The sequence below is a fragment of the Homarus americanus genome, unplaced genomic scaffold, assembly GCF_018991925.1.
Source record: "Homarus americanus isolate GMGI-L3 unplaced genomic scaffold, GMGI_Hamer_2.0 scaffold24922, whole genome shotgun sequence".
Classification (NCBI taxonomy): domain Eukaryota; kingdom Metazoa; phylum Arthropoda; class Malacostraca; order Decapoda; family Nephropidae; genus Homarus; species Homarus americanus.
In genome coordinates, this window is record NW_024722610.1 from 2,518,997 (window position 1) to 2,546,410 (window position 27,414).

Below are 27,414 nucleotides of genomic sequence, written 5' to 3' on the forward strand. Positions count from 1 at the left end.
ACTGAATTTCTACATTGTTATTTTTATCATTCTCATATTAGAATTTCTAGTACTTTTTGTATTTATTAGAACAATTTTGATAATGTATTTTGGCTGCAAAAATATGTTTATTTTGGCTCTACAAATACTCTGCAATTTCGGAAATTGTTTAATGTTTATATGGCTTATTTCCCGTCACTTTAAAACAATAGAGATAAAAGAGTGAATAAGTATTTTTAGGCTAATTTTAAATGACGTCTTTCCCGTCTGTTGAAAACGAAAATAAGTGAAGATATTTCTCTAAATATTTACTACTCTCTTCACGCCATTAGGCGGCGTCTTGTGTTTGACTTCTTGAATACACCATGAGTATATAGGAAGCTGCCCGTGACTCGTTCATTGATTCATTCTTTTGAAGGACAGGTTAGGTTAGGTTAAATGGAAGGTAATTTTAGCAAGATTTACGTGTTATGTGTAGGATAAATGGCGGCTATTGCTACATTATGTAGATTAGATACCTTTTACAGTATGATCATTATGACTTGTGTATTGGGTATTATAACTTGTACACCCACAAAAACGGATGAGGTTTGTGTGTTTGTGTCAGCGAAGTTACAAGAATAGGATACTGTGGTGGTGAGTCATTTTGTCGTGTGGTTATTAAAATGTATGCCACTCGAAGCTCCATAGTTAGGTCAGAGGATGTTGGGGTCTGTTAAAACTAGGTGGCCTGATAGGATTGGGGCCCCATTTGTGTCCATCATTGAGCATAGAGTCATATTAGACTCTTGGGTAGTGTACATCTGTAATAGTCTATGGGCACTACACGCCTTATTTGGGTGATAGGTTAAGGCCCAGTGGTCCCCAACCTGTAGTTCGCGGGCGCCAACCCTATTCTGGGGCCCGGGAAGGCTTATTAGAAAATTGTGAATTATTTGGGATTCTTTAGAAGAGTGATATTAATGAAAATATGTAATAACTTGATACAACTGTCGTGTACAGGACGTGTATTTACCCCAGACTGGGTCCAGAGAGAGAGAGAGAGAGAGAGAGAGAGAGAGAGAGAGAGAGAGAGAGCGCCTTCTCACAGGGTCCTGTTCAATAGTAAATGTAATAGTTAAACGTGTAAAACTGCAAATAACTGTACAGTATTTGATTTTTTTTTTTCTTGAATGTAGATCCGAAGTTTTGGCGCCTCCAAAAAGTTGGGGGACCAGTTTGTTAAGTTGTAGGCAAATTGCGTTTGTTGCCCATAGTTGAAGCTTTCTGAGGAGGTATAATGTACTGTCGATGTGTACACTCAAACATTGGTGATATAATCGTCGCAAAAAATATACCAGAGAGGATTTTTAAACACCGACTATATTATTGCACATTTTGTATATATATGTATTGTATATTACCGTATTTAAGGGAGGAGGGGTAATTAACCATGTTTAAAGGATTCATATCGCTTTGGCACAAGTAAAGAAAGGTGATGACGTTGGTGTGTTTACGACCAGTGACTTCTTTACTACTCGGATGTGTGTTGTGCATCATTATGAACTGCTCTCATTAATATTTGTTATTGCTTAGAGGTTTAGGTGTTGCAGTGGCCACAGAGTTATCAAACAGCTTTCTTTAAGTCCCCCTTTTTTCATAACTTAGGCACACACACAACAAAATTGTATGTTTACAGAGTGACACGATGAATTTCAGAATGAACACTGTGACTCCTGTTGTCTCGGTAGGGTTGTCAAAATCTTTCGTCCGTTGTGTCATATTGTCTCACACGAAAATCGTAAAGATACTTTTTTTGTAGCGTGTGTACATAATGCATTAAACCTTATCTCTGTGTTTTTTACTTGAGATTACGTTAATGAGAGCCTGGGGCCTTGAAAAAAAAAAGTTTAAATAATTTGTAACCTTATATTTATGCAAACAAAGGTGACCTCAAGTTGTAGGTATTTGGAGTGGTTATTTCACGTGGTCGACTTGTGTGTGTGTGTGTGTGTTTGTTTATTTGTACATAGATGTATACATATGTAAATAGATAATATATAAGTGAATGAGGAACTGCATTATATCTTTAAATTTTCTGTTACTTTTATATTATAATATTTGTGGCATTAAAATATTTAGGCCTTGTTTTAAAATTTTTGGTTAATTTTCTTGGTCTTGTCTAGTCTGCTTCCTATCTCATTTATTTATTTTTTTATTTTCTCTTTTTCTCATCTGTATTGTCTTCATCTTGTGAATTTCCTGGCTATTGGTCTTTGCTTATTCCTCTATTTATTCTAGTTTACTGTATATGGTTTTTTTTATCTTTTCTTTGATTTTTTCCTTCTTCATTCTCTCCCATTTTTCTCATGATTCCTTCTAGTGTTATCGTTTTTCACATCTCTTCCTTATTTCGTACTTAGTTTTCTTTTTCTTCTTAGCATTTCATTCTTTCATGTCTCTTTCCTTCCCTTTGTCTCTTCCTTATCCCAATTCGTCTTTTCTCCTAATTCTAATTCTCTGGGCCAGGATACGTGTTTCGGTTACTGCAGTACTCTTTCCATGCTGGTCCTAGGCCTTCGAAAAACCTTCCTTCCTTCCTCTCTTTCTCCCTCCCTCCCTCCCTCCCTCCCTCCCTCCCTCCCTTCCTTCCTTCCCTCCCTCCCTTCCTTCCTTCCTTCCTTCCTTCCTTCCTTCCTCTATAACTGGTACTTCCTAGTGGCACTTTTCCCCGTTGTGGCATTTTAGTTGTTTTGTGAAATGGTGGTACAAATTTTTACCGGCTAGTGTATGACATAGAGAGTGCAGGTGTGTAAACAATGTACGTGCATAGGTAGTGCAGGTGTGTAAACAATGGTAAACAGTAAGGCAATTAAGAATAAGTCGAGAAAGTCATTAAGATAATTATTTTCCAGTGGGGGTTCCTTTGTCTATTATTGCCACAGATCTCGGTAAATACACTCGCTGTCACTTGTCCTTGAAAATGAGTCTTGATTCTTGTAAAGTTTTGTCCTTTGGTAGAATTTATTTTTCAATACGTCGCGACATCCAAAATAATTCGAGACGATATTTTTGCCAGAATTTATTAGGAATTTTTCTCTCAATATGGCGGCCTCGACTGGTGTTGAGTTTGCGTTTCTCTTCGATTTTCTATGTTCATGTCTTGTATATGTTGTATATTAGTCGAGATTGATTGATTGGGGTGGCTTGATGTCAGCTTTACTTTGTTATAGGGTGGTGTCATTAGTGGGATGGGAAGTAACGAAGGTAAACATCTATAGATTCTCGTCCGATCAATGATTGTGAAGGAACATTACTACTCTTCATCAACACTAACCTGCCATATTTGACACAGTTCCGAGTTCAATGATGATTATGAACTAATAATTTAGGGAATTAATGTTAAAATCCATAAACAGGGTCAAGAGTCTGGTTTCTTAATTTCTCAAAGCTTCGGACGTCGAGTTTCGAACCCTTGAATGTAGAGTCGAGACGAGAGGGAGCCTGAGTGTAGCCACGAGAGGGACCCTGACTATAAAGGCGAGAGGGAGCCTGACGTTATTGTAGTCTCTCGATACAATTTCGATGCCATTTTGTTTTCCCAGTTATCTTAAATAGTAAGAGAATTAGGTGGATGCTCAAGTCTCCTCAGATAAGGGGGAGGGAGGAATTGAACGCAAGAGCCTTTAAGAATTTAGACTCAGGGGTGTTGAAGTTGTTGTCATTAGGTGAGGGGGTCATGGACCTCTTGAAAACCTTGGTAGTGGGGGAGTATCATGACCGCCAGTGGTCGTCTTCTAAAGCTTTCACTTTCCACCGTCTAGCTTGACTGTCTTGCTGCATTCAAATTAATCACTCAGTAATCATTATTAAGTGTGGCAGCAGAGGGTAGAGTAACAAAAAGAGAGAACAAAAAAATAACCCCCCCCCAAAACACGATTTGTTGAGCGTAGGCTACTCACCGAAGATCAGCCAATCAGTGGTGGTGGCGGAGGGGAAGACACTCGTAATAGTCCCCGCCCACAATAAGGATAACCAATCACAAAACATGTTTCCCCTTTCCCGCCAGTCTTAAACATGATTACTGTTGAGCGTCATCCACCCATTGGCTTCCCACTTGGGCACAGCAGGGCAGCGTGTGGCTTGCTGCGCACTGGTTGGAATCTCCGCTGCTTCTCTACAGTGGCACGGGAGTCTTAAACACCTGAAAGAAATTGCTCCACCACACGTCCACAGGAATTACTTTTAAGTCAGCGACTCCTAAAGTCAGGTCGTGTTTTGTTTATTAGAACTTTATATCGAGTCTAAACCAGCCAGTTTATTTATTTCTAAAACATGAATACATAATTTTTTTTAAGAAAGTTTATTTTAAATTTATATGTTTTTTATGGTAATGAAGTCTTTTGTGTTCATAGATTGACCTAACTGCAAAGAGAAAGATAAATTAGATAGTTCGTTGCTGCCTCCATATTTTCATAAGTTACACATCTTCCAATAAATGTGAAAACATTACTGGAACATTCAGGACAAATTCCAGTTATAGGCTTCTATTTTTTCATATTTATTGGAATGTGTGAAGGTGATTAATGCCTCAGGTATACATTGTTGCCGTAGAGATCAATGCTCCAAATATTCTGTTTGTAGTTAGGATAATCTGTGATGGATAATGATGATGAATGAAGATTTTGGTATACTTGGACGTGTTGAGGTGGAGCAGTTCCTGCCCCGTCAGCCATCTGGTCGAGGAGCGTCGCCGTATTGTGTAAAGTTCAAGGGTCTAGCCGCTCACTACCGCCAGTTTTCAACATTAAAGCTGAACCTCACAACACCAACTGAAAAATGTCCTCAGAAAGTTTATTAAAGGTTAACCATTTGATTCGTTCTTCAGCTAGAAAGTGTTGATCAAAACTGACGCCCAAACAACAGGCTGTTATGAAATACTGGCGGTAGTTTTAAGTCTTGGATTGGATTCTCAAAAGTTTGTGCGTTAATTTTTCCCCGGAATTAGAGATGAGAGGTCGCATCTTGTGGCACAAGTCACTATGTAGTTTTGGTGTTAGTTTGACTATTATACGAGTCGGTTTAGCTGGTCTCATACATGCGTCCTCACCTCACCAGTTACGGGATGAAAGCAAGAATTAACGTACAGTACATATCTTTGAGAATCTCCGCCCAGCTCCTTCAACTTTACGATACGAGGCTGGGCAAGACGCCGCGACGCCCGAGTCTAGACGGCGGGGGTGTTGTGGTGCCCCAGCCAGCAACACTGTCCCCTTCACCATACATGGGGCCTCGTCTGCACCTCACTCATTCCACTACATTCTCTCGGTAGCCGCAGCGGCCTCTTTGCCTCTCAAGGGATAGATAACTGGCCCTGGTGTGTGTGTGTGTCTAGACCTCATGTTTACACAGATAGAGAATTTGGCAAGGAAAAAATAGTATTACACAAGTGAGTTTAATATAATTTTGGCTAGTTTTTTCTACACGAGGCCAGTAGACCACGACTTAACACATAACTCTATTAAAAATACTTTAAAATATTATATCTTATACAGAGGAACTGTATTTAAGACGAATTCCTTAGTGTCTTCATCACTCGGCCCAACATTTTTGCATCTGACCTTGAACGGTTGGCCGCCGCTCCTGGTCCTCAGAGACTTGCGGTAAAACAGTAGACGTTGGTGCCTTCATTACTGTCATCACAATATCCAGAAGCGTGCAATTTTAAAACAAGTTTGTCCCATTAAAAGTGAACATCATGTAACCTTGATATTTACGAGTGAGTGGACCAAGTGGTGACGACGAGGCCCGCACAGTTATCGTCTGTGATTGGTGACTGCTGGTGATTTCAAAGTATGCACAGTGTTGCTGAGTTGGGGCTTAATTGAGAGGTGCACTAAGCTTGTTTCTGTAATAATGCTTGTGGAGTTCATACAACTAACTCTCGAGTGTCATTGCTCCTACAGATTCCTCTCTCGTACAGGTAAGGTACAGTACTTACACCGTTGTCTGATGACGTCATAGGCATGGTTGTAGATGTTCTATGTTTACCGGTGTTGACACATGCAAGAATATATCACTGTTCACTGTAAACATTGTCTTCATTTTGATGTTTGTAGTAATTAATAATGTTGATGAAAATATAAGCATTTAGAATTCCTTTGATATTAGTTTAAAGTTAACTTGAATTAGTATTATATATATATATATATATATATATATATATATATATATATATATATATATATATATATATATATATATATATATATATATATAAATAAAAATGGAAACAACGGAGCACTCGTTGTTTCCATTTTCCCGTGTGATTTTATCAAGATTTATCTTATCCACGTTTTCATTGGATTTACATGAATATATATATATATATATATATATATATATATATATATATATATATATATATATATATATATATATATATATATAAAGGAAAATAGGTTATAATTTGACATAAACGAAGAATATTATTATTGTTTTATTTCATGTGATTTTTTTGTGAAAACACACACACACAAGGTCTACACAAGTTCATGCCTTACACACCCCTTGCCACTCACACACCATTACCCCTCACACACCATTACCACTCACACACCATTACCACTCACACCCCTTGCCACTCGCACACCATTACCCCTCACACACTATTACCACTCACACACCATTACCTCTCACACCATTACCACTCACACACCATTACCACTCACACACCATTACCTCTCACACCATTACCACTCACACACCATTACCACTCACACCATTACCACGCACACACCTCCATACTCCTACACCCCCCTTTGCCCCTTATCTGTCGGCCCCTTAGTAACGGCAGCTCTCCCCCTGCCCCCTAGAGCGGTGCAGCGGGAGAACCAGAAAGACCTTCATCGACAACATGAGTCACCACCTGGTAAAGGAGTTCAAGAGGGAAAGGAATGCCAAGCGAAGTGAGTACCAGATGGTTTGTCAGGGGTTGACAGGTGGTTCACACGGGTTGTAGGTGGTTCACACGGGTTGTAGGTGGTTCAGACGGGTTTTAGGTGGTTCTGGTGGGTTGTAGGTGGTTCAGACGGGTCACAGGTGGTTCAGACGGGTCACAGGTGGTTTAGACGGGTCACAGGTGGTTTAGACGGGTCATAGGTGGTTTAGACGAGTCACAGGTGGTTCAGATGGTTTACAGGTGGCCCATAATTTGAGCTGCCTTCAGATGAAATTGCTTTATTAAAATATTATATGTTAATGTCTTTTAATGTAAGCTGTGTTAAGGGTTATTAATATAGGCTCTAATCTTGCAAATAATAATAATAATAATAATAATAATAATAATAATAATAATAATTGCTGGAGATTGAATGTTAAATGGACTTGTGGTATTTCAGAAAAAACAAAAAACAATTAAGGATAAAAAAATGATAATGAAAATCACAGAGTTTTAATGTCGAGTTACTACGGATGGCCTGAAGATTCTGTACCCTAGCTTATTTCCTTATTTCACCTAAAGTTAAATCACCCTAACAGTATTTGGGGGGGGTCTGAGGTTAGGGTAGTTAATCTTTAGGTGAAATAAGTTGAGGTGCATAGTTATCAGGTGATTTTTACTTCATCTTCAGTACATTTTTTTTTCTGTTGCTCTCTCAATCTTGACGCTTCTACAAAACAATCTCGCTCATGAACAGTGTCTGAGGAGAAGCTGTTAAGGAAGGCGGTGAAGTGGAAGTTTAATCGTCTGGACACCGACGACGATAAGCAGCTGAAGCGGCGGGAGTATCGAGGCTTCAAGAAACCCGTCAGGAAGTTCATTAAACCCAAAAAGTGCGCCAAAAAGTTCCCGCGCTTGTGTGATACTGACAACAACAGCATTCTCTCCGAAGCCGAGTGGATGGTCTGCTTCTGTATGTAAACATTGTACAGTGGAATAATTTCTAGGTTTACTTATTAAATATTATTATTTTGGGGGATTACCTAAACAATCTGCACCCCAGCTTATTTTACCTAAAGATTACCCACCCTAACCTAACCTAACAGTGAAATAAGCTGGGGTGCATATTTTTCAGGTGATCATTCTCTAAACTTGGTGTATATAATGTAGTTAGAATTTATGTAATAAGTATTTAGAATATTTTGTGAGTAGTCTCTTTGTGTAATTTTCGTCTTGAATATTATTGTTTTTTCACATTGTTTGCATTAAAGGTAATTAAGTTAGTATCTCAAGTGATCTCTTTAACAAGTTGACAGACACGAAATAGAATCTTTGGCCGGCGGTTCAACATGTCGTAAAGTCAAGGAAAATATTATCCGTTTGTTGTTGTTAAGGTGGTGAAGCGCAAGTATTGCGTATTAGTGTCGGGGGAAACATTGGTCTGTAGCACTTGAGAGCTCGTAAATATTCTAGATAGTATGTTTGATTATGGTTGATACTGTGTAAGGAGGGGTCAGGCTATCATAATGTTTGCCGGAGTTTAATAGGAATTACCGCCATCTGTTGGTACGCATTTAACGTATAGGTACAAGTCGTCAGTTCGTTATGTATTGGAGTGATTATTTCGACCAACAGGATGTACACAGAATCCCTTGTTGTTTATGGTTGCAAGTTTCTTTGACGAAATTGCAATATGTAAACATCGGTATGTAGACCGTCATTATTGCACACATATCTGTCCGGTATTCGTCACCACGTTCATCCGTGACTTAAGACTCTCAGGTGGAATTTTGATGAACGCATACACACGCCCGTAATTTTATTTATTTTTTCTTGCTCAAGGAATACTAAGAAATACGGTTATGTAGAAATTTCTTCAAATATTGTGGGTTTGTAACTTCTTCATAGAACTGTGAAGACAAACATCCAGTAGAGTTGTAAACTTAAAATCCATAAACCACACAATGCTCGTGTGCTTTAATACGGGGTCGCTTCTTGACTTTGAAAGGACGGCACGGTAAACTGCTATAAGAATACTCTTTGTCATGTTACTAATATAAAAGTAACTGTGCCAATACCTTATGTACAGTATACCCAAATATAATATACAGGTTAGCACTAATTAGTTTCAGGAGGCAGCATAACAACAGCGGCCAGGTCACCTTCACTACTAATATCAACAATGTAAACACTCAACCCGTGTACTTCAGATTACGAGGTGCTAACATTCTTGTTTGGCGTCATCAAGTAGTGTAGCTACGTGTTGACATCATCACAGGTCTGATCTACCTGCCCTCCAGGCTTTTAAAAAGTATACACTGTACTGTACAATGGAACACAAACTTAGAAATGGTGGTTGTGTTTGCGGTTATAATTCGGTCTTGTAATGAGTGATGACAATACCCGGCGCTATTATTCGACTTGGGATCAAATGTAGTGCCATCCCAAAGTTAATGTGTAGACGAGAGTGCTGACGTAGTTGTACAAGTTCCGACGTATTTAAAGCCGTGTGCAAGCCGTTCGCAGCGTTAACGTGGTGAAGATCTTTCACGTCAAAACATTTCAACCTCAAGCCATATCAGATCATCATGTACGTCTGTATCGCTGTATCGAATGTCAATATTTTGGCGCGTCATCTCATAATATTTTGCCTGGGCGTTCAAGCAGTGTGGCCACAGTTGTTGTCGCGTGGACGATCAGTGTGGGTTACGTAACTCGTCTGCGGCTGCGCCCCGCCGACGTTTCTCATTCCTCACGTGTTTCACCATGTAAACAACATAGTTCTCCAAGGGCTGCCAGGCGTATGTGTTATCCAACTGGCGAATGTATGCTGTAAAAAAATTACTGTCTCTTACACATGTGGTTATGTTCACAAAGAAAATATTTAAAAATACTTCAGCTCCTTTTTGTAACAGAAATATAATCAAAGCAGATAATTATATGCTTCACCGGAAATAATTGACGGCTCGCTTTCTCGGCTGAAGGGGAGATAGTGTCTGTCTGATAAATCAAGGTCGTCTCTCAACTACACGATAGATGATGGCATTGTTGAAAATACCTGTAGAGCGTAAATATTACTTTCACTTGTAGTTTGTGGTATATCCCTTATCGAGCGTAACATTGAAGGTAGTGTTATATATTAATATTCGATAATAATAATAAAAAAAATCTAGCTTTTGGTTCAACGTGTTTGGCTATGTTGTCTCATTTTGTTTATATTGTCAAATTTAATATTAGGTTACACGGATTATTATTATTATTGTCTATTTTAATCCAATTTCAGTGTCATTTTTCCAATCCACTTATGTCATTTTCCAATTCAATTTCAATGTCATTTTCCAATTCAGGTTTAGTATCATTTGCCAGTTCAATATCTGTGTTAAATGTCACTGTCAATTTCAATCTACAATTTCTTTCGTCATGTTGTGTGTCATAGTGTCATTATTGGTCTTATTTACAGTATAATATCATAAACTAAAAACGTATACATGTCTTCCTTCCTTCCTTACAGTACCCACACGGAAGAGAGGAGACCAACGTAAGTATTGACGTAACATTTATACTTCAGAATGAGTTATTTTCTTTGCTAATGGAGGAGGTGCTTTGAGATCTGATTACTTGTTTGTCTAGGAGTTGTAAGATTGAAACCCTTACCTCCAGACGTCTAGTGAGCTTTAGATAACCTCTTGTCTTCTTCTTCTTCTTCTTCCTCCTCCTAGATGCTTGTTGATTTTAATTGCTTGTGTTATGACTGAAGGCACTTGTAGGTGGTGGTGGTGGTGCTGGGTGAGCGTTTCGTCTAGTTTATTTGTGTTTAACCTTAATGGCGTTGTTTTTGTTTATTGTTGTGGTTGTTTTTTTTTTTGTATATCTGTTGTGTGTTTACATCTTCTGATTTTAAAGGTAAGTGTAATATTTTTTTTTGTGTATGGGAAAATTTTGTGTATTTGTGCGAGTGTAAATTTATTGGTGTTATGTATTAACTTAAGTATGATGTACAGTATGGTGTATGGTTATTATTATTGTGTATACGTTCAGGTATGTCACACTATGTATATTTATCACTACTGTATTTTAGTCCCTTATTTTTATGTATACAGAGGGTAGTTGTTATGTATGTATGTATGTATGTATGCATCGTGTATACCGCTGTCAGATTTTGTACTTTGTTGAAAACCGGACACAGTATGGGATGGCAGTGTCTGTCTTTGTCTGTTTCGGTGTCCTGTCTGTCGATATTATCACTTGACCATGTATACACAACGCCAGCTTCAAGTTGTGTGTGTGTGTGTGTTAAGTTCAAGGTCACGGCTGAAGGTCACCCATTATTATTGCTCTTAAAATGTCGAAAATAAACCAAGATTAAAAAAAAAAAAGACTGGATTTTGGAATTATTTGACGACATTTAATTTAAGTTGTAAAAATATCGCATCGGAATTCAGCATTTTGGCTGACGGATGGACATGCGAACGGACGGATAGACGGACGGACGGACGAATGAATGAAAAGAGGTATGGGAAAAAAATTATCACTGGTTAATCTCGCTGAGTATGACTCATCAGGGTTGCCAACTGAAGGGTGAGTCACCAGTGTTACCAAGGCTGACTCAGCTGGGAGAGGGCTTCAACCTCTCGTTACTGACACTCCCAGCCAGGCTCGAGAAGGACCTGCCTGACTCCCCCGAGGTACTGCCTGGTTTACTTGGCCCGACCCGTGCTAGTTGGAGAAGTTAAATAGCGCTTGGGTTTGTTTTGGAGTTTAACCCGGGTTTGTTTTGGAAATTAACCCGAGTTTGTTTTGGAGGTTAATTAACGTTTATTTGGGAGGAGTTACCTTTGAGTGTTTTGAGGTGTTAATGGAAGAAAATCTATCTATCTGTCTATCTATCTATCTATCTATCTATCTATATCTATTCAACACCAGTATTATCATTATGGCGGGTCGTCCCAGCCATCTATATTTAGCCCCACCAGGACAAAAACCCACCATCTGACAGCACAAAACTCAACACAATCACCAGTTATAAAGCGCTTCACGCACTGACGCTGTGTGTGTGTGTGTGTGTGTGTGTGTGTGTGTGTGTGTGTGTGTGTGTGTTTGTGTGTGTGTAGAAACGAGTAAATTGCATGTACAGCATATGTTTACATACAACCGTGTGTGTGTGTGTGTGGGGGGGAGTACAGGAGCGTCTGTATTTGCATGTTTGCTTGTGATAGTAAAGGGCGACGGGTACACATGCATACGTGCTTGCATGTAGCTGTGCTTGTGCTCGCTTGTGTCTGGGAGAGAGAGAGAGAGAGAGAGAGAGAGAGAGAGATACTGTGTGTGTGTGTGTGTGTGTGTGTGTGTGTGTGTTCAGAGGAGACGCGTGTTGAGGTAAACTTAATACTCCATCTCAGTGTAACATTACTCACAAAAACGTTTGTTGGGAGCGGCGGCCTCCCTAGTCGCCCTGGGGAGAGGTAGGACGGGGGTAGAACAGGGTGGAGATGGGACAGGGGGCAGAACAGGGTGGAGGTGGGACGGGGGGCAGAACAGGGTGGAGGTGGGACGGGGCAGAACAGGGGTGGAGGTGGGACGGGGCAGAACAGGGTGGAGGTGGGACGGGGGCAGAACAGGGTGGAGATGGGACGGGGCAGAACAGGGTGGAGGTGGGAGGGGCAGAACAGGGTGGAGGTGGGACGGGGGTAGAACAGGGTGGAGGTGGGAGAAGAGAGGACAGAATAGGGTGGAGGTGGAAGAGGACAGTGGAGGTGGAGAGAACAGAACAGGGGTGGAGGTGGAAGAGGAGATGCCAGAACAGGGTGGAGGTGGAAGAGGAGAAGACAGAACAGGGTGGAGACGGAAGAGGACAGTGGAGGTGGGAGAGAACAGAACAGGGTGGAGGTGGAAGAGGAGATGCCAGAACAGGGTGGAGGTGGAAGAGGAGAAGACAGAACAGGGTGGAGACGGAAGAGGACAGTGGAGGTGGGAGAGAACAGAACAGGGTGGAGGTGGAAGAGGAGATGGCAGAACAGTGTGAAGGTGGAATAGGAGCAGAAAAGGGTGGAGGTGGGAGAGGAGAGGACAGAACAGGGTGGAGGTGGGAGAGGAAGAGTTAGTACGATGGAGGCGGGAGAGGAGAGGCTACGTTGTGGAGGACACCCACTTGGAGGCCCACAGCGTCTCCTTGCTCTTGGAGATAATGGCGTACCTCCTCCAGCCGATGATACCTGTCAGGTGTTTACTGCCGTCGGTGAGTGGCTGCGACTGTCTCTGGCCCGCGTCACGTACTTCAAGGTGATTGGTTGAGAGGCTCAAGTTAGCTCCTCACCTTTGTGTTGTGATTGGTTGATTGCTTTTTTGTTTTCCTTTCGTCTAAAAGTTCTTTACTAGGAGCGTGTTGTTTGATAAGAGAGGCTGTTGTTATTAATATAATGAGGGTTTTGATTGGAGGAGGTTTGTTTGTGTATGCAATAACAAGCGTGTTGATTGGCTGAGAGGCTGGCATATACGAGTGACAGATTATATAAGAGAAATATTCACCCAACAGATTAGGGAGGGTTTTGAATTTACATTACCAATCAATTAACACTATTTTATGTTCCTTGTGCTTGTGTGGGGGCGAAGATGTATCGCCCACACACATGCACGAGGTACTGTCGACGATAAGAACAGAAGACATATGACGTCCACTCCCTGCCACTGTACCCTCCCTGCCACTGTACCTTCCCTCCCTGCCTGCCACTGTACCCTCCCTCCCTACCACTGTACCCTCCCTCTCTACCACTGTACCCTCCCTCCCTCCCTACCACTGTACCTGCCACCTGCCACTGTACCTTCCCTCTGCCTGCCACTGCACCTCCCTCCCTACCACTGTATCCTCCTCCCTGCCACTGCCCTCCCACCCTCCCTGCCACTGTACCCTCCCACACCACTGTCCCACCCTCCTGCCACTGTACCTCCTCCCTGCCTGCCACTGCCTTCCTCCCTGCCTGCCACTATACCCTCCCTCCCTACCACTGTACCCCTCCCTCCCTACCACCTCCCACCACCTGTACCTTCCCTCCCCTGCCTGCCACTATACCCTCCTGCCTGCCACTGTACCATCCCTCCCCCTGTACCTTTCCTCCTGCCACTGTACCCTCCCACCCTCCCTGCCACTGTACCTTCCCTCCTGCCTGCCACTATACCTCCTGCCTGCCACTGTACCATACCCTCCCTCACCTGCCTGCCACTGTACCCTCCCACCCTCCCTGCCACCTTCCCTCCCTGCCTGCCACTGTTCCCTCCTGCCACTGCCTTCCTCCCTGCCTGCCACTATACCTTCCCTCCCTGCCTGCCACCTTCCCTGCCACTGTACTGCCACTATCCCCCCACCACCCTCCCTCCCTACCACTGTACCCTCCCACCCCTCCCCTGCCACCCTACCCCCTCCCTGCCTGCCCTGCCATCCCTCCCCTGCCACTGTACCTTTCCTCCCCTGCCTGTACCCTCCCACCCTCCCTGCCACTGTACCTTCCCTCCCTGCTGCCACTATACCCTCCTGCCTGCCACCATCCCTCCCTGCCACTGCCATCCTCCCCCTGCCTTCCCTCCCCTGCCTGCCATACCTTCCCTCCCTACCACTGTACCTCCCACCCCTCCCTGTACCCTCCCACCCTCCCTGCCACTTCCCTCCCTGCCACCTTCCCTCCCTGCCTGCCACTGTACCTTCCCTCCCTGCCTGCCATACCTTCCCTCCCTGCCTGCCACTATGCCCACCCTCCCCTACTGTATCCTCCCTCCCTGCCACTGTACCCTCCTCCCCTGCCTGCCACTGTACCCCTCCTGCCTGCCCTGCCCCCTCCCCTGCCACTGTACCCCTCCCTGCCTGCTACTGTACCCTCCCTCCCTTCCACTGTACCCCCTCCCTGTCTGCCACTGTACCCTCCTGCCTGCCACTGTACCATCTCTCCCTGCCACTGTACCCTCCCTTCGTGCCTGCTACTGTACCCTCCTCCCCCTGCCACTGTACCTTCCCTCCCCTGCCCACGTGCCTTCCATCCCTGCCACTGTACATTCCCTCCCTCCTTTCCTCCCTGCCACCACTGTACCCCCCTCCTCCTACCACTGTACCTCACCTCCCCTACCACTGTACTCCACCTCCTCCCTGCCACTGTACCCTCCCTCCCTTCCTGCCACTGTACCTTCCCTCCTCCCCTGCCACTGTACCCCCCTCTCTGCCTGTCACTATACCCTCCCTCTCTCCCTGCCACTGTACCCTTCCTCCCTTCCTGTCATTGTACCCCACCTCCCCCCTGCCGCTGTACCCTCCCTCCCTGCCACTGTACCCCACCTCCCCCCTACCACCGCACCCCATCTCCCTATCGATGGACCCACTCTCTCCTATGCTGGATCCGCCCTTGGGTGCGAATAAACGGAGGGAAAAATATGATAATTAAATCCGGTGTGTGTGGTGCGGCGGGCGCCCGGGTGACGGGGAGCTGCCGACATACTCAAATTGTTGGGAATTGTCTTAACACAAGTCGTTCCGTTTTTGTCGTGGTGAGGAGATAGTGAGACGTGGGTATTGTTACACTCGCCTTACTAGCTTGTTACCTCCCACTCCAGACCTGCCCCCTGTGTGACGACCTGATGTGACCTTGTGTGAGGCTGACACTTTTGACGACTTGATGTGATCTTGTTTGATGCTGACATTTATGACGACCTTATGTGACCTTGCGTTCTGATGACCTTATGTGACCTTGTGAGATGCCGACACTTATGTGATGACCCAGTGTGACCTTGTGTGATGCCGACACTTATGTGATGACCCAGTGTGACCTAGTGTGATGCCGACACTTATGTGATGACCCAGTATATCTCGTAATAAGACTTGATGGTACCGTAGTAGGATACTGGTAGGACTCTATATATCCTCAATGTAGATCCTTGGACCTGAGGATTAGGTTAGGTTAAGTAGCGTTAGGTTAGGTAGTGTTAAGTTAGGTTAGGTAGTATTAGGTATAGCTTAGCTTAGGTTAGGTTAGGTTAGGTTAGGTTAGGTTAGGTTAGGGTGGTTAATCTTCAAGGGATCCGATCCTGTTTATGACTTTCTGTGTGTTACAAGAGTGTTATTAGACCAGTTATTTACACCTACACCCCTCCCCCTCCCCCCCATCCCCTGTCTCTAAGGAAGACACCCTGGCGTCACTCTCTGCCACTGTTTACACTTACGGAAACTTGATACACTTCTTAACCCCTATTAAAAAAGTGTGCGTTAAGGGTGTAGACGACGTAAACAATGAGAGGTTTGAGTGTGTGAGTGTGTGTTGGAGTTGAGGGGTTGAGTGCATTGTGGGGTGGTTGAGTGTGTTAAGGAAGATGGATGAGTATGTTAGACGAGTGTGTATGGGGGGGACAAGAGAGAGAGAGAGAGAGAGAGAGAGAGAGAGAGAGAGATTTAATGTGCTTGCGTGTGTTTGTTAATTTAAGAAACGGAAGACCTATCATTATCCCCCTTGCACAAAGATAAGTATCGTGACCTGTCAGTAGCTCAGTCTATCGTCTGAAGAACGACTTGTATATCTAAGGGAATCCTGGGTCCTGGGGGAGAGTCCGGGGAGGGGGGTTCTGCGGGAGGGTCCGGGGAGGGGGGTTCTGCGGGAGGGTCCTGGGGGAGAATCCGGGGAGATTCCGGGGAGGGGTCCTTGGGAGATGTCGTTGGGGAGGGTCCTCAGGGGATTTGCTTCACCCCAGGGAAGGAAGAAAGGAGAGATGGGGGCGGAGGAATGTGAGAGAGAAACGGAAAGGAGGAATGGAAGGAGGAGAGGAGGGGGAGGAAAGAAATAATAAGGAATGGAAGGAAAGAGGGAATAATGAGAGAGAGAGAGAGAGAGAGAGAGAGAGAGAGAGAGAGAGAGAGAGAGAGAGAGAGAGAGAACATGATTATCAGAGGTCAGTAGCTCTGGAGGAGGCGTGACGTCACAGTAAGACAACACCACGGAGATAATCCCCGGGACTCTGCTACTACCTATCTTACCGCCGTCTTGTGCTCAAAGGTGTGAGGCTGGGAGGGCGAGGGACTGGGAGAGCGAGGGACTGGGAGAGCGAGGGACTGGGAGGGCGAGGGACTGGGAGGGCGAGGGACTGGGAGGGCGAGGAGCTGGGAGTACTAGGGGCTGGGAGGAGAGTGAGGAGATGGAGAAACAAGGAGAGAGAGAGAGAGAGAGAGAGAGAGAGAGAGAGAGATAATTGACAGAAGATTGGGAAGACTCGCCCATAAGATAAACGGGAAAGTGGTTGCTGAGGTACATTGTGAGGAGGGAGGGAGGGAGGAAGAGGGATGATGGATGATGGAGATGGAGGAAGGAGGAGAAGGGATAATGGAGAGGGAAGAAGGAGGAGGAGGGATGGTGGAGAATGATGATTTAATGTGAAGACAGAAGGTATAAAAATTCCTTCACTTTACATATTTCTTAAATGATATATAATTTGTGATGTAGAATGACCTTTATATGTTACTCCTACTGGGTTGTTTGTTTGTTGATGGTCTTTAGACATAGTTTCACACACTCAGCCATCATGGAACATACAGTCATTCTCTTCGAAATGTAATTGAAGTTTATTAGGGGTGATAAAAACGATCAGTTATTTATACACGTGGTAATTGACGTTACAAGAGAAGAGACGCGAAGAATAACTATTATAGATTATCTTGAAATTAAATCATGTTCTTTAAGCTCTAGGCCTTAAGGGTAAACAGAGTGATAATAAAAATAAATCATAGTAACAATGTAAACCGCACCTTGTAACATCACGTTTCTTAAGTCGTGTGAGAAGTGCGTGTAAAAGCGGTACAGTTTTGGTCAATATCAGTTGGTATCTTTTGGTCTAGAAAGCTGAGATTTTGACACCTTTCTGACCGATTTTTTTGTCTATGCATTTTATTCATGGCAATTGGGGGGGGGGTGTATAATGAACGTACAGCACTGTTACTATGCACTACCTGATCATGTGAGTTAGGGGGGGGCGGTCGTGTCAGCTGGTGTTTCACTTTGTCTCCACAGTAAAAGTCTTTGATATGGAAAGTCAACTTTTTTCATTTTGTATCGAATGTATAAAACGTCCCTATAAAACACAGGTGTGAAATTAACCTTTAGTTCAATATTAAGGTAGAGAAAGTTCCTGCTAGACGAATTAATACTGTATTATTATACTTTTACCGAGTGTAAACGACAATGGAAATATATTGTATAAAATTTCTCTATTTATTCTTTATCATTTGTTATTAGTTACAGTACAGCTTACCATCGACTGTATAATTTCATCTAAAAAAAAAAATCCATCCGTGTTCCTTCAACAATCATCAAACCTCAAAACTCCATGTGAACTTTTATATGCGTTTCTGATCGACGGTACAAACTGAATATGACAAATAATGGAACTACTGTACTCACATAATTACAGCTGATCAACAAGGAATAAACTCGAAATTGAATAGAAGATTTAATAACTCAAATAATCAGTGGACACATTAGAGCATGGCTTCTCAACCAGGGGGGGAATTCAGGTTTTCAGGGGGGCGGGGAAACTGATTTGGGAGCGAGAGATATGTTCGATGAGAAATCAATCACAGAATTTTGGCCCTTGATGTGCGATTCCTACCCAAAAGTGGCAGAAAGAGCTATCCGTGCATTGCTTCCGTTTGTGTCGACATATCTTTGTGAGTCAGGCTTTTCAACTCTGTTGCAAATTAAAACGAAGCAACGTAGTAGATTAGAGGTAGAAAATGACCTGCGTTGTGCCCTTTCAAGCACTCCTCCGCGTATCCCAGAATTGGCGAAGAAAAAACAATCACAGGTTTCTCATTGACTGTAATCTTCATCTGAATAAAATTAATTACAAATTTACAATATCCTGGTATTCTATTGAACTTTTGTTTATTGCATTATGCTTCAGTTTGGTCTGTTAAGTAATTCATTATAAATAAAAAAAACTATTTTACTTTTATTCAAGTTTTATAAATCCATCAACATTTTCAATTGGCATTTAATTTGTAAAACTCCACTATAAAAATAATCCATGTAAAATTGTAAATGTATATGTACTAATATGGAAAAAATAAAGGATTTTCAGTATTATATGCATATTATTTGGAATGCACTTTTTGAGGCAGACAATCTTGGAAAGGAGGGGGGAATGACATCCTGACATATGATGAAAGGGGTGCATGGGGCAAACAAGGTTGAGAACCACTGCATTAGAGGGTGAACTGCCTCTTGATGTGTGCAGACCGCTTGATGTGTGTAAACCGCTTGATGTGTGTAGACGGTTATCACTTGTGTTAATCAGGTCTACGTGACGGCTAGGATGAACTCCACTATCTCTTAACGGCCTTTGTTGCATCAGAAGATTAAATTTGTTGTTCGTTTATTACAAGATTCAGTTGCTGTCAAAATTCCCTGGACATTTTTTAACAGTATCTTGTATCATCTATTTGAGGGTCATATGTAAAAATAAAGTGTTAATTGGATTTTAACATTTTATTTAGATTTTTTTCATTATATTTTATTGTTTGTATGAGTATTAATCTTACAGTAAATAATGAAGAATAAACTTTTCACCAATTATTTATACAAACAAGTAGATGTCAGATGGTAAGTGTCGAGGGTACTTTGTTCGACAGTGTGCATATTCTTGCTTGGTGTATCCACTGACAGAGCTGACCACCAGTCTCATTTCACCACTCCACCATAATGACCCCTCGTTATACAGGCTGCATTTGTAACATGAAATACACGAGTGAATACAACAACATGCCTAAAGTTTTTGAATTCTTTAGTTCTTGAGTGGATGAGGGAAAACGCTCCACCAGATGTTGTTTTGAGCAAGAGACGTGGTTCTTTTTCTTTCCATAATGTAAAACTTTGCGTTGATCTACTCATCTAACCTAACCTAACCTAACCTAACCTAACCTGACATAACCTAAATTTCCCAAGGTAACGCTAAGGTGTGTTTAATCATCAAGTGAAATATGCTAGGGAGCTAATCTTCATGTGATCCGAGTAACCAAATTCTACTCTACGGGGCTGTTTGTGATGACCCTACTGCCTGCCCTACTAACACAACCACTTGCCACATCCACTAACTATGTAAACTCTGCACACGTGGAGGCAGATTTCCACGTGTATCTAGGAAGCCTCATGCGCTACAAGTCGTACACGATGACTCACGCTTGTCATCATTAGAAACAAAGGCCCTCTCATGCGCCGACATCAAAATTAGAGACATTCACACGCACTGCACTCTTGTGTGTATAGTCACAGTGGAGAACAGCGGCCATCAAACAAATGACAAGGCCGCGCGGCTGACGGAGGAGGACCTTGTGAGTGTTGCTGGGTGGTGGTGGTGGAGGGAGGGGGGGGGGGGACCTAAAGTCATCCTGCTCCACCAGTTAGGTTTCTGGCCTTGGACGGGCGTGTGGATAGTTATGGATGCCTCGCTTAAAAATGCGTGTGGATAGTCGTAGGTGCGTGTGGTTAGTCGTGCTCGCCGTGGTTCGTCGTGCCTGTGGTTTGTTGTAGGTGGTTGATGGCAGATCAAGTTGCATTTGTAGAAGAGATGAACTGATAGCTACTGACACTCTGACAGTCACGGAGAGACAAACTGACTCTCTTAATGTTTGTGTACAGACAGACACTATACTTTTTCTTTTAATCATCCCTTCGCCCCACAGATACACACACACACACACACACACTCGTGATCAATCTTTACAGACAGACTGACAGCCACAGGGCGTGCTGGCTGTCACGCTTGTGTGCCAGCAGTTAGATTGTGATAGTTGTTGGACGTGACACCAGTGGATGTATGACAACAATATGTGTGACAAGTGCATGTATGACGAGTGCACGTGTGACAAGAGTGCACCTGTGACAAAGCACGTGTGTGACTAACGGACTGTGGAGTGCACGTGCAGCAACAGTACACGCGTGACTGTATGCTGGGAGTGGTAGGCAACAGTGCGTGAAGTCGAGCACGTACAGTTGCGTGTGTGGTGGACTTCATTTTTGTTTACCGTGTGTGGGGCAGCTGCGAGTACCTACCTCCCCCTCTCCCTTTAGTCACTACGGGGTAACACTGTGCCCCTAGAGAGAGAGAGAGAGAGAGAGAGAGAGAGAGAGAGTAAGTAAGTGAGGAGGAAAGGTAGAGACAGAGAGAAATGTGAAAGAAAGGGTGAATAGAGAAAATGAAGGATGACAAATATAATAAAAGACGGGAGATAAACACCAAACCTTTGGTTATATAAACCCTTCCGTAGATCACATGAAGATTATTCCCCAGTTTATTTTATCGTAAGATTAACCACCCAAATGCTGGTGTAACCTAACCATATCCAATCTAATCTAACTTAACTTAATCTAATTTAATCTAACTTAACCTAACCTAATCTCACCTGACATAATCTAACCTTACCTAACATTAACCTAACATATTCTAACCTAACCTAACCTAACCTAACCTCCAGGTAGTGTAAAGGTGTTTAATCATCAGGTGGAATAAACTGGGACTCAAAACTTCATGTGATTATCTTTTGTATCGAGACAGGAAGTGAATTGGGCTTTGTGGTAGTAATTTTCTGCAGACTTAAAATAACAGATGGAATCCCACCCATGCCACCATCAGCGTGTGTTGTACGTTAAATTACCATAATATGTTTACGTTTTCTATACTGGCCGACTCGGTATAATGATAAAAGGAAATACTGTGAGAGAATGTGATGACAAGCAGAGTGTTTTTTGTTTTCAGTGTTTCAGACTAATAAAAAATAGTTTATTATTTTTTAGTTTTTACAAATAACAGCAGACAACTTTTGAGTATTAAGAAGGAAATATTCCAACGATAGAGAAAACGGTACTTTATTTTAGACAGTAACTAAGCTAAACTAACCTAACCAAACTTAACCTGTTTTAAGTGGAAATAATATTAGCTGTGGGGATACAATACACATCGCCTCCCTTCCCTCTGCTCTTAGGAGATAAATAAATGATTCTACACTTTGAATAAAACATCCATCAGTCAGATCAGGAAAGAATAAATCTAAGCTCACTAAATATATTCCCGAAAAAAAAAGAAAAAAAAAATCCACATGGAGATTATTAAGAATTTGCTGTCAAGTGGGGGATCCAGTCATGTTCTCTCCAACCACATAACTCCTTCAGAGGGAATCCAATGCTAAGTTTTATTACCGTGTGGTTGTCTTAGTTCTTAACAACATTATACGCTGGTTTGGTTTTATTTTTACTTTTTAAGGGACACGTGAAGATTAATCCTCCATTTAATTGATTCTTTGAATATCTTAATGGTACCTGGAGGGTTAGGTTAGGTACGGTTAAAAATTATGTGGGTAGATAGGTAAGGTTAGATTATTATGTATGGTTTGGTTTGCTTATGTTTGGTTAGAATAGAATATCTTTGGTTAAGTTAGATTTGGTTAGGTAGTGTACTCGTATGTTTGGTTAGGTTATACTTGGTTAAGGTTAGGCTAGGTAGAATTAAATTAGTCTTGGTTAGGTTAGGTTAAATTATATTAGTCTTGGTTAGGCCAGCGTTAGGTTAGGATAAGATAGGTTAGATTAGTCTAGGTTAGGTCAGCTTATATGTAAGTTAGGTTAGCATTAGGGTGATCAATCAGTGTTAAGGTGAAAGAAACTAAAGGGTGCTAATCTTCAAGTGATCCTTCTATTATTCCGTCGAACAAACCATAAAAAAATATCCTTATTCTCATAGCCAAGATAAGATGATGTTTTGGCTTTTTCTAAGATAAGGAAAGTATTTGTGGCTGTGTGGTTGTGTGGCTGTTCCCCTTCCACAACGAGGTCTCAGATAAGTATCTCTGGGGCCGAGTAGTGGAGAGGGGCGTGCCATAGTTAACCACCGCGTCTTGTACAGTGTGTGTGTGTGTGTAGAGTGACAGTGCATGAAGGGTGAGACTGTATTTTGTTTCTGTGCCCGATCACCGTGTTGTTGGGATGGGTGAAAATGGTGGAATTATTATTATTATTGTTTTCGTAGTATCATTATTATTATTATTATAATTATTGGTATTAATATTATCATTTTATAATTATTATTAGCATAAGTAATAGTAATAGCAGTAGTAGACCATAATCCTTTACAGCAATAAGAGAAAACGTGAATGACAGCGAATGCCGAGGAGAACGTATCTTACCTCTTAGTTCGTCACCCCGGCCAGTATAGGGGTGAGAGAACTCCCGCGTCAGAGCCCCTTCACTCCCACCAGGAAACTACATCATCTTCCTCTCGCTTCAAGCACATCTTACCTAAATCCCAGCCGCCCCATTTTCCCTCAAGTGCGTGCTTTGTGAATTACGTAAATTGAGTCCGTGGCAAGAATATTTTGTGTGTGTGTGTGTGTGTGTGTGTGTTTTATCTCGAAGTTTGTCAGGCTCAGTTTGATGATTATTTTATAATGGTCATACTTTATTATTATTATTATTATTATTATTATTATTATTATTATTATTATATATAACAAAGAAGTCTGTTTGTTTGTGTGTCCGCAGCAGTAGTAATACTAGCAGTAGTAAAGATAGCAGCGGTAGTAATACTAGCAGTAGTAAAGATAGCAGCGGTAGTAATACTAGCAGTAGTAAAGATAGCAGCGGTAGTAATACTAGCAGTAGTAAAGATAACAGCTGTAGTAATACTAGCAGTAGTAAAGATAGCAGCGGTAGTAATATTAGCAGTAGTAAAGATAACAGCGGTAGTAATACTAGCAGTAGTAAAGATAACAGCGGTAGTAATACTAGCGGTAGTAAAGATAGCAGCAGTAGCAATACTAGCAGTAGTAAAGATAGCAGCGGTAGTAATACTAGCAGTAGTAAAGATAACAGCAGTAGTAATACTAGCAGTAGTAAAGATAACAGCGGTAGTAATATTAGCAGTAGTAAAGATAACAGCGGTAGTAATACTAGCAGTAGTAAAGATAACAGCGGTAGTAATATTAGCAGTAGTAAAGATAACAACTGTAGTAATACTAGCAGTAGTAAAGATAGCAGCGGTAGTAATACTAGCGGTAGTAAAGATAGCAGCAGTAGCAATACTAGCAGTAGTAAAGATAGCAGCGGTAGTAATACTAGCAGTAGTAAAGATAACAGCGGTAGTAATACTAGCAGTAGTAAAGATAGCAGCGGTAGTAATACTAGCAGTAGTAAAGATAGCAGCGGTAGTAATACTAGCAGTAGTAAAGATAGCAGCGGTAGTAATACTAGCAGTAGTAAAGATAGCAGCAGTAGTAATACTAGCAGCAGTAAAGATAGCAGCGGTAGTAATACTAGCAGTAGTAAAGATAGCAGCGGTAGTAACAATACCAGCAGTAGTAAAGAGAAAGCGGTAGTAATACTAGCAGTAGTAAAGATATAGCGGTAGTACTAGCAGTAGTAAAGATAACAGCGGTAGTAATACTAGCAGTAGTAAGATAGCAGCAGTAATACTACAGTAGTAAAGATAACAGCGGTAGTAATACTAGCAGTAGTAAAGATAACAGCGGTAGTAATACTAGCAGTAGTAAAGATAACAGCGGTAGTAATACTAAGCAGTAGTAAAGATAACAGGTAGTAATACTAGCAGTAGTAAAGATAACAGCGGTAGTAATACTAGCAGTAGTAAAGATAGCAGCGGTAATACTAGCAGTAGTAAAGAACAGCGGTAGCAATACTAGCAGTAGTAAAGATAGCAGCAGTAGTAATACTAGCAGTAGTAAAGATAACAGCGGTAGTAATACTAGTAGTAAAGATAGCAGCAGTAGCAGTAGTAAAGATAACAGCGGTAGTAATACTAGCAGTAGTAAAGATAACAGCGGTAGTAATACTAGCAGTAGTAAAGATAGCAGCGGTAGTAATACTAGCAGTAGTAAAGATAACAGCGGTAGTAATACTAGCAGTAGTAAAGATAGCAGCGGTAGTAATACTAGCAGTAGTAAAGATAGCAACGGTAGTAATACTAGCAGTAGTAAAGATAACAGCGGTAGTAATACTAGCAGTAGTAAAGATAACAGCGGCAGTAATACTAGCAGTAGTAAAGATAACAGCGGTAGTAATACTAGCAGTAGTAAAGATAACAGCGGTAGTAATACTAGCAGTAGTAAAGATAACAGCGGTAGTAATACTAGCAGTAGTAAAGATAACAGCGGTAGTAATACTAGCAGTAATATACAGTTATCTGTGTAAAGTTATTTATAAATCATAAGTTCCTCCAGATGATGGACGCATAATTCCTTGACTTAATTTTGCATTAAAATTCCTGTGAGCTGACGAGGGCCTCGGGAGACAGTGAGTGACGCAGGAGGGAGTCTGTCCTCACCCAGAGTGGTAGGGAGGGAGGAAGGGAGGGAGGGAGAGGAGTGAAAGAAGAGAAAATGAGAGAGAGAGATAGATAGAGAGAGCATGTGCTTGTACGTGCATATTTGTATATGCATTTATGTTTGTCCGTATGTGTGTGTGAGTGACCTCAGCCGCCAGCAGGGAGCCCTGAGGCGCCCTTGGGGAGGTCACGTAGCCAACGGATAGGTCATAACCTCTCCCGGGGTGTTATCACAGGTCAGGCATCGGCCAAGAGGTTATGGTGACCTGAAGACGCCTCTGTGCCCCTGCCTCGGGTCATTCCCAGGTGTAACGTGATCAGTGACGGAGGTACGAACGTGTTGATCCTACTGACCTGTAGAGGGGCCCTGGTGATCTATGGGGGCTGTGGTGACCTGCGGAAGAGATCTGTAGGGTAGTGGTGATCTGTGGAAGAGAACTGTAGGGTAGTGGTGACCTGTGGAAGAGATCTGTAGGGTAGTGGTGATCTGTGGAAGAGAACTGTAGGGTAGTGGTGACCTGTGGAAGAGATCTGTAGGGTAGTGGTGATCTGTGGAAGAGAACTGTAGGGTAGTGGTGACCTGTGGAAGAGAACTGTAGGGTAGTGGTGACCTGTGGAAGAGATCTGTAGGGTAGTGGTGATCTGTGGAAGAGAACTGTAGGGTAGTGGTGATCTGTGGAAGAGAACTGTAGGGAGTGGTGAGAAGAGATCTGTAGGGTAGTGGTGATCTGTGGAAGAGATCTGTAGGGTAGTGGTGATCTGTGGGAAGAGATCTGTAGGGTAGTGGTGATCTGTGGAAGAGAACTGTAGGGTAGTGGTGACCTGTGGAAGATAACTGTAGGGTAGTGGTGACCTGTGGAAGAGATCTGTAGGGTAGTGGTGACCTGTGGAAGAGAACTGTAGGGTAGTGGTGATTGTAGGGTAGTGGTGATCTGTGGAAGAGAACTGTAGGGTAGTGGTGACCTGCAGGAAGAGATCTGTAGGGTAGTGGTGACCTGTGGAAGAGATCTGTAGGGTAGTGGTGATCTTTGGAAGAGAACTGTAGGGTAGTGGTGACCTGTGGAAGAGAACTGTAGGGTAGTGGTGACCTGTGGAAGAAACGTGATGATCTTTGGAGGAGTGACCTGTGGAAGGGCCCTGGTGACCTGCGATTGTGACCTATGGGGGCTGTGGTGACCTACGGAAGAGATCTGTAGGGTAGTGGTGACCTGTGGAGAAGACGTGGTGACCTGGGTGAGGAAGGCGACAGAGAGGCACCTTGGAGCACACCACCACGACGCCCACCACACCACAGTGGCGCCAGGCTAGTCTATACCCCGTCTGCCCCCCCCCCCTTCCTCCCTGCCCTCATCCACCTCCCTCTCCCTTTTCTCTTAGCCTCCCTACCCTCGCATACCCATCCTCTTCTCTAATCTCCCTCATCTCTCTTCCACAATTGAGTCTTTCTGCTAAGGACTGACCCGTTTTCAGGGTTTTTTTAGCAAAAGAACGAGGACGTAAACAAGAGAACCTACGCCAATTTCATCTCTTAGCTGGTGCTTACGGGAACGCGAGGGGCTTAATGTAGAGTCTCTGCGTGGTATTGGTGTCATTTTTCGTCGCTGTGGTTTTATGTCGGCCAGTTTAGACACGTCCTTATGGAGAATATTCACCGTAGGAACTTGTGAGACATACAGGGGGGAAGACCAGACACGATCATTATCTTGTACTAACACGAACGTCGCCCACACGCATATGCTGACTTGTTCTGGCTGTAGGTTTTCGCCCGCCCTCCCGCCCTACACACACACACACACATACATATCCAATCAACCACCCTGCATAACCACACATCAATCTTCCACCCACAAACACACTCATATTCCACTCACCCACACATTTACTTTCCATACATACCTACCCACTCTTCATGCACACCCATCCACTCATATCCACCCATTCTTACACCCTTATGTGCAGAGTCATTTTCCACTCCATCACCCTCCACCACCAACACCATCACCCTACTTCACCATCACCCTCCACCACTACCCTCCTCCATCACCCCAAGACACAGACTCCCTCCCTCACTACCGCACACTCGTCTAGATTACCACCAGTCTTGGGTGGTGGTTGATAGTAGTAGTGGTGGTGGTGATGGTGGTGATGATGATAGTGATGATGGTGGT

At 42.9% G+C, this 27,414-nt stretch overlaps 1 protein-coding gene across 8 annotated transcripts in view; it reads left to right on the forward strand.

The window, feature by feature from the left end:
* The window catches only part of LOC121862882 (SPARC-related modular calcium-binding protein 2-like), a 142,209-nt gene that overhangs the window by 76,397 nt on the left and 38,398 nt on the right, over positions 1 to 27,414 (forward strand). For all 8 annotated transcript variants that reach the window (XM_042361258.1, XM_042361261.1, XM_042361262.1 and 5 more), the window contains 3 exons: positions 6,834 to 6,926; positions 7,656 to 7,871; positions 10,410 to 10,436. In XM_042361258.1, coding sequence (XP_042217192.1) covers positions 6,834 to 6,926; positions 7,656 to 7,871; positions 10,410 to 10,436 — 336 coding nt within the window. The remainder of the gene's footprint in view (positions 1 to 6,833; positions 6,927 to 7,655; positions 7,872 to 10,409; positions 10,437 to 27,414) is intronic.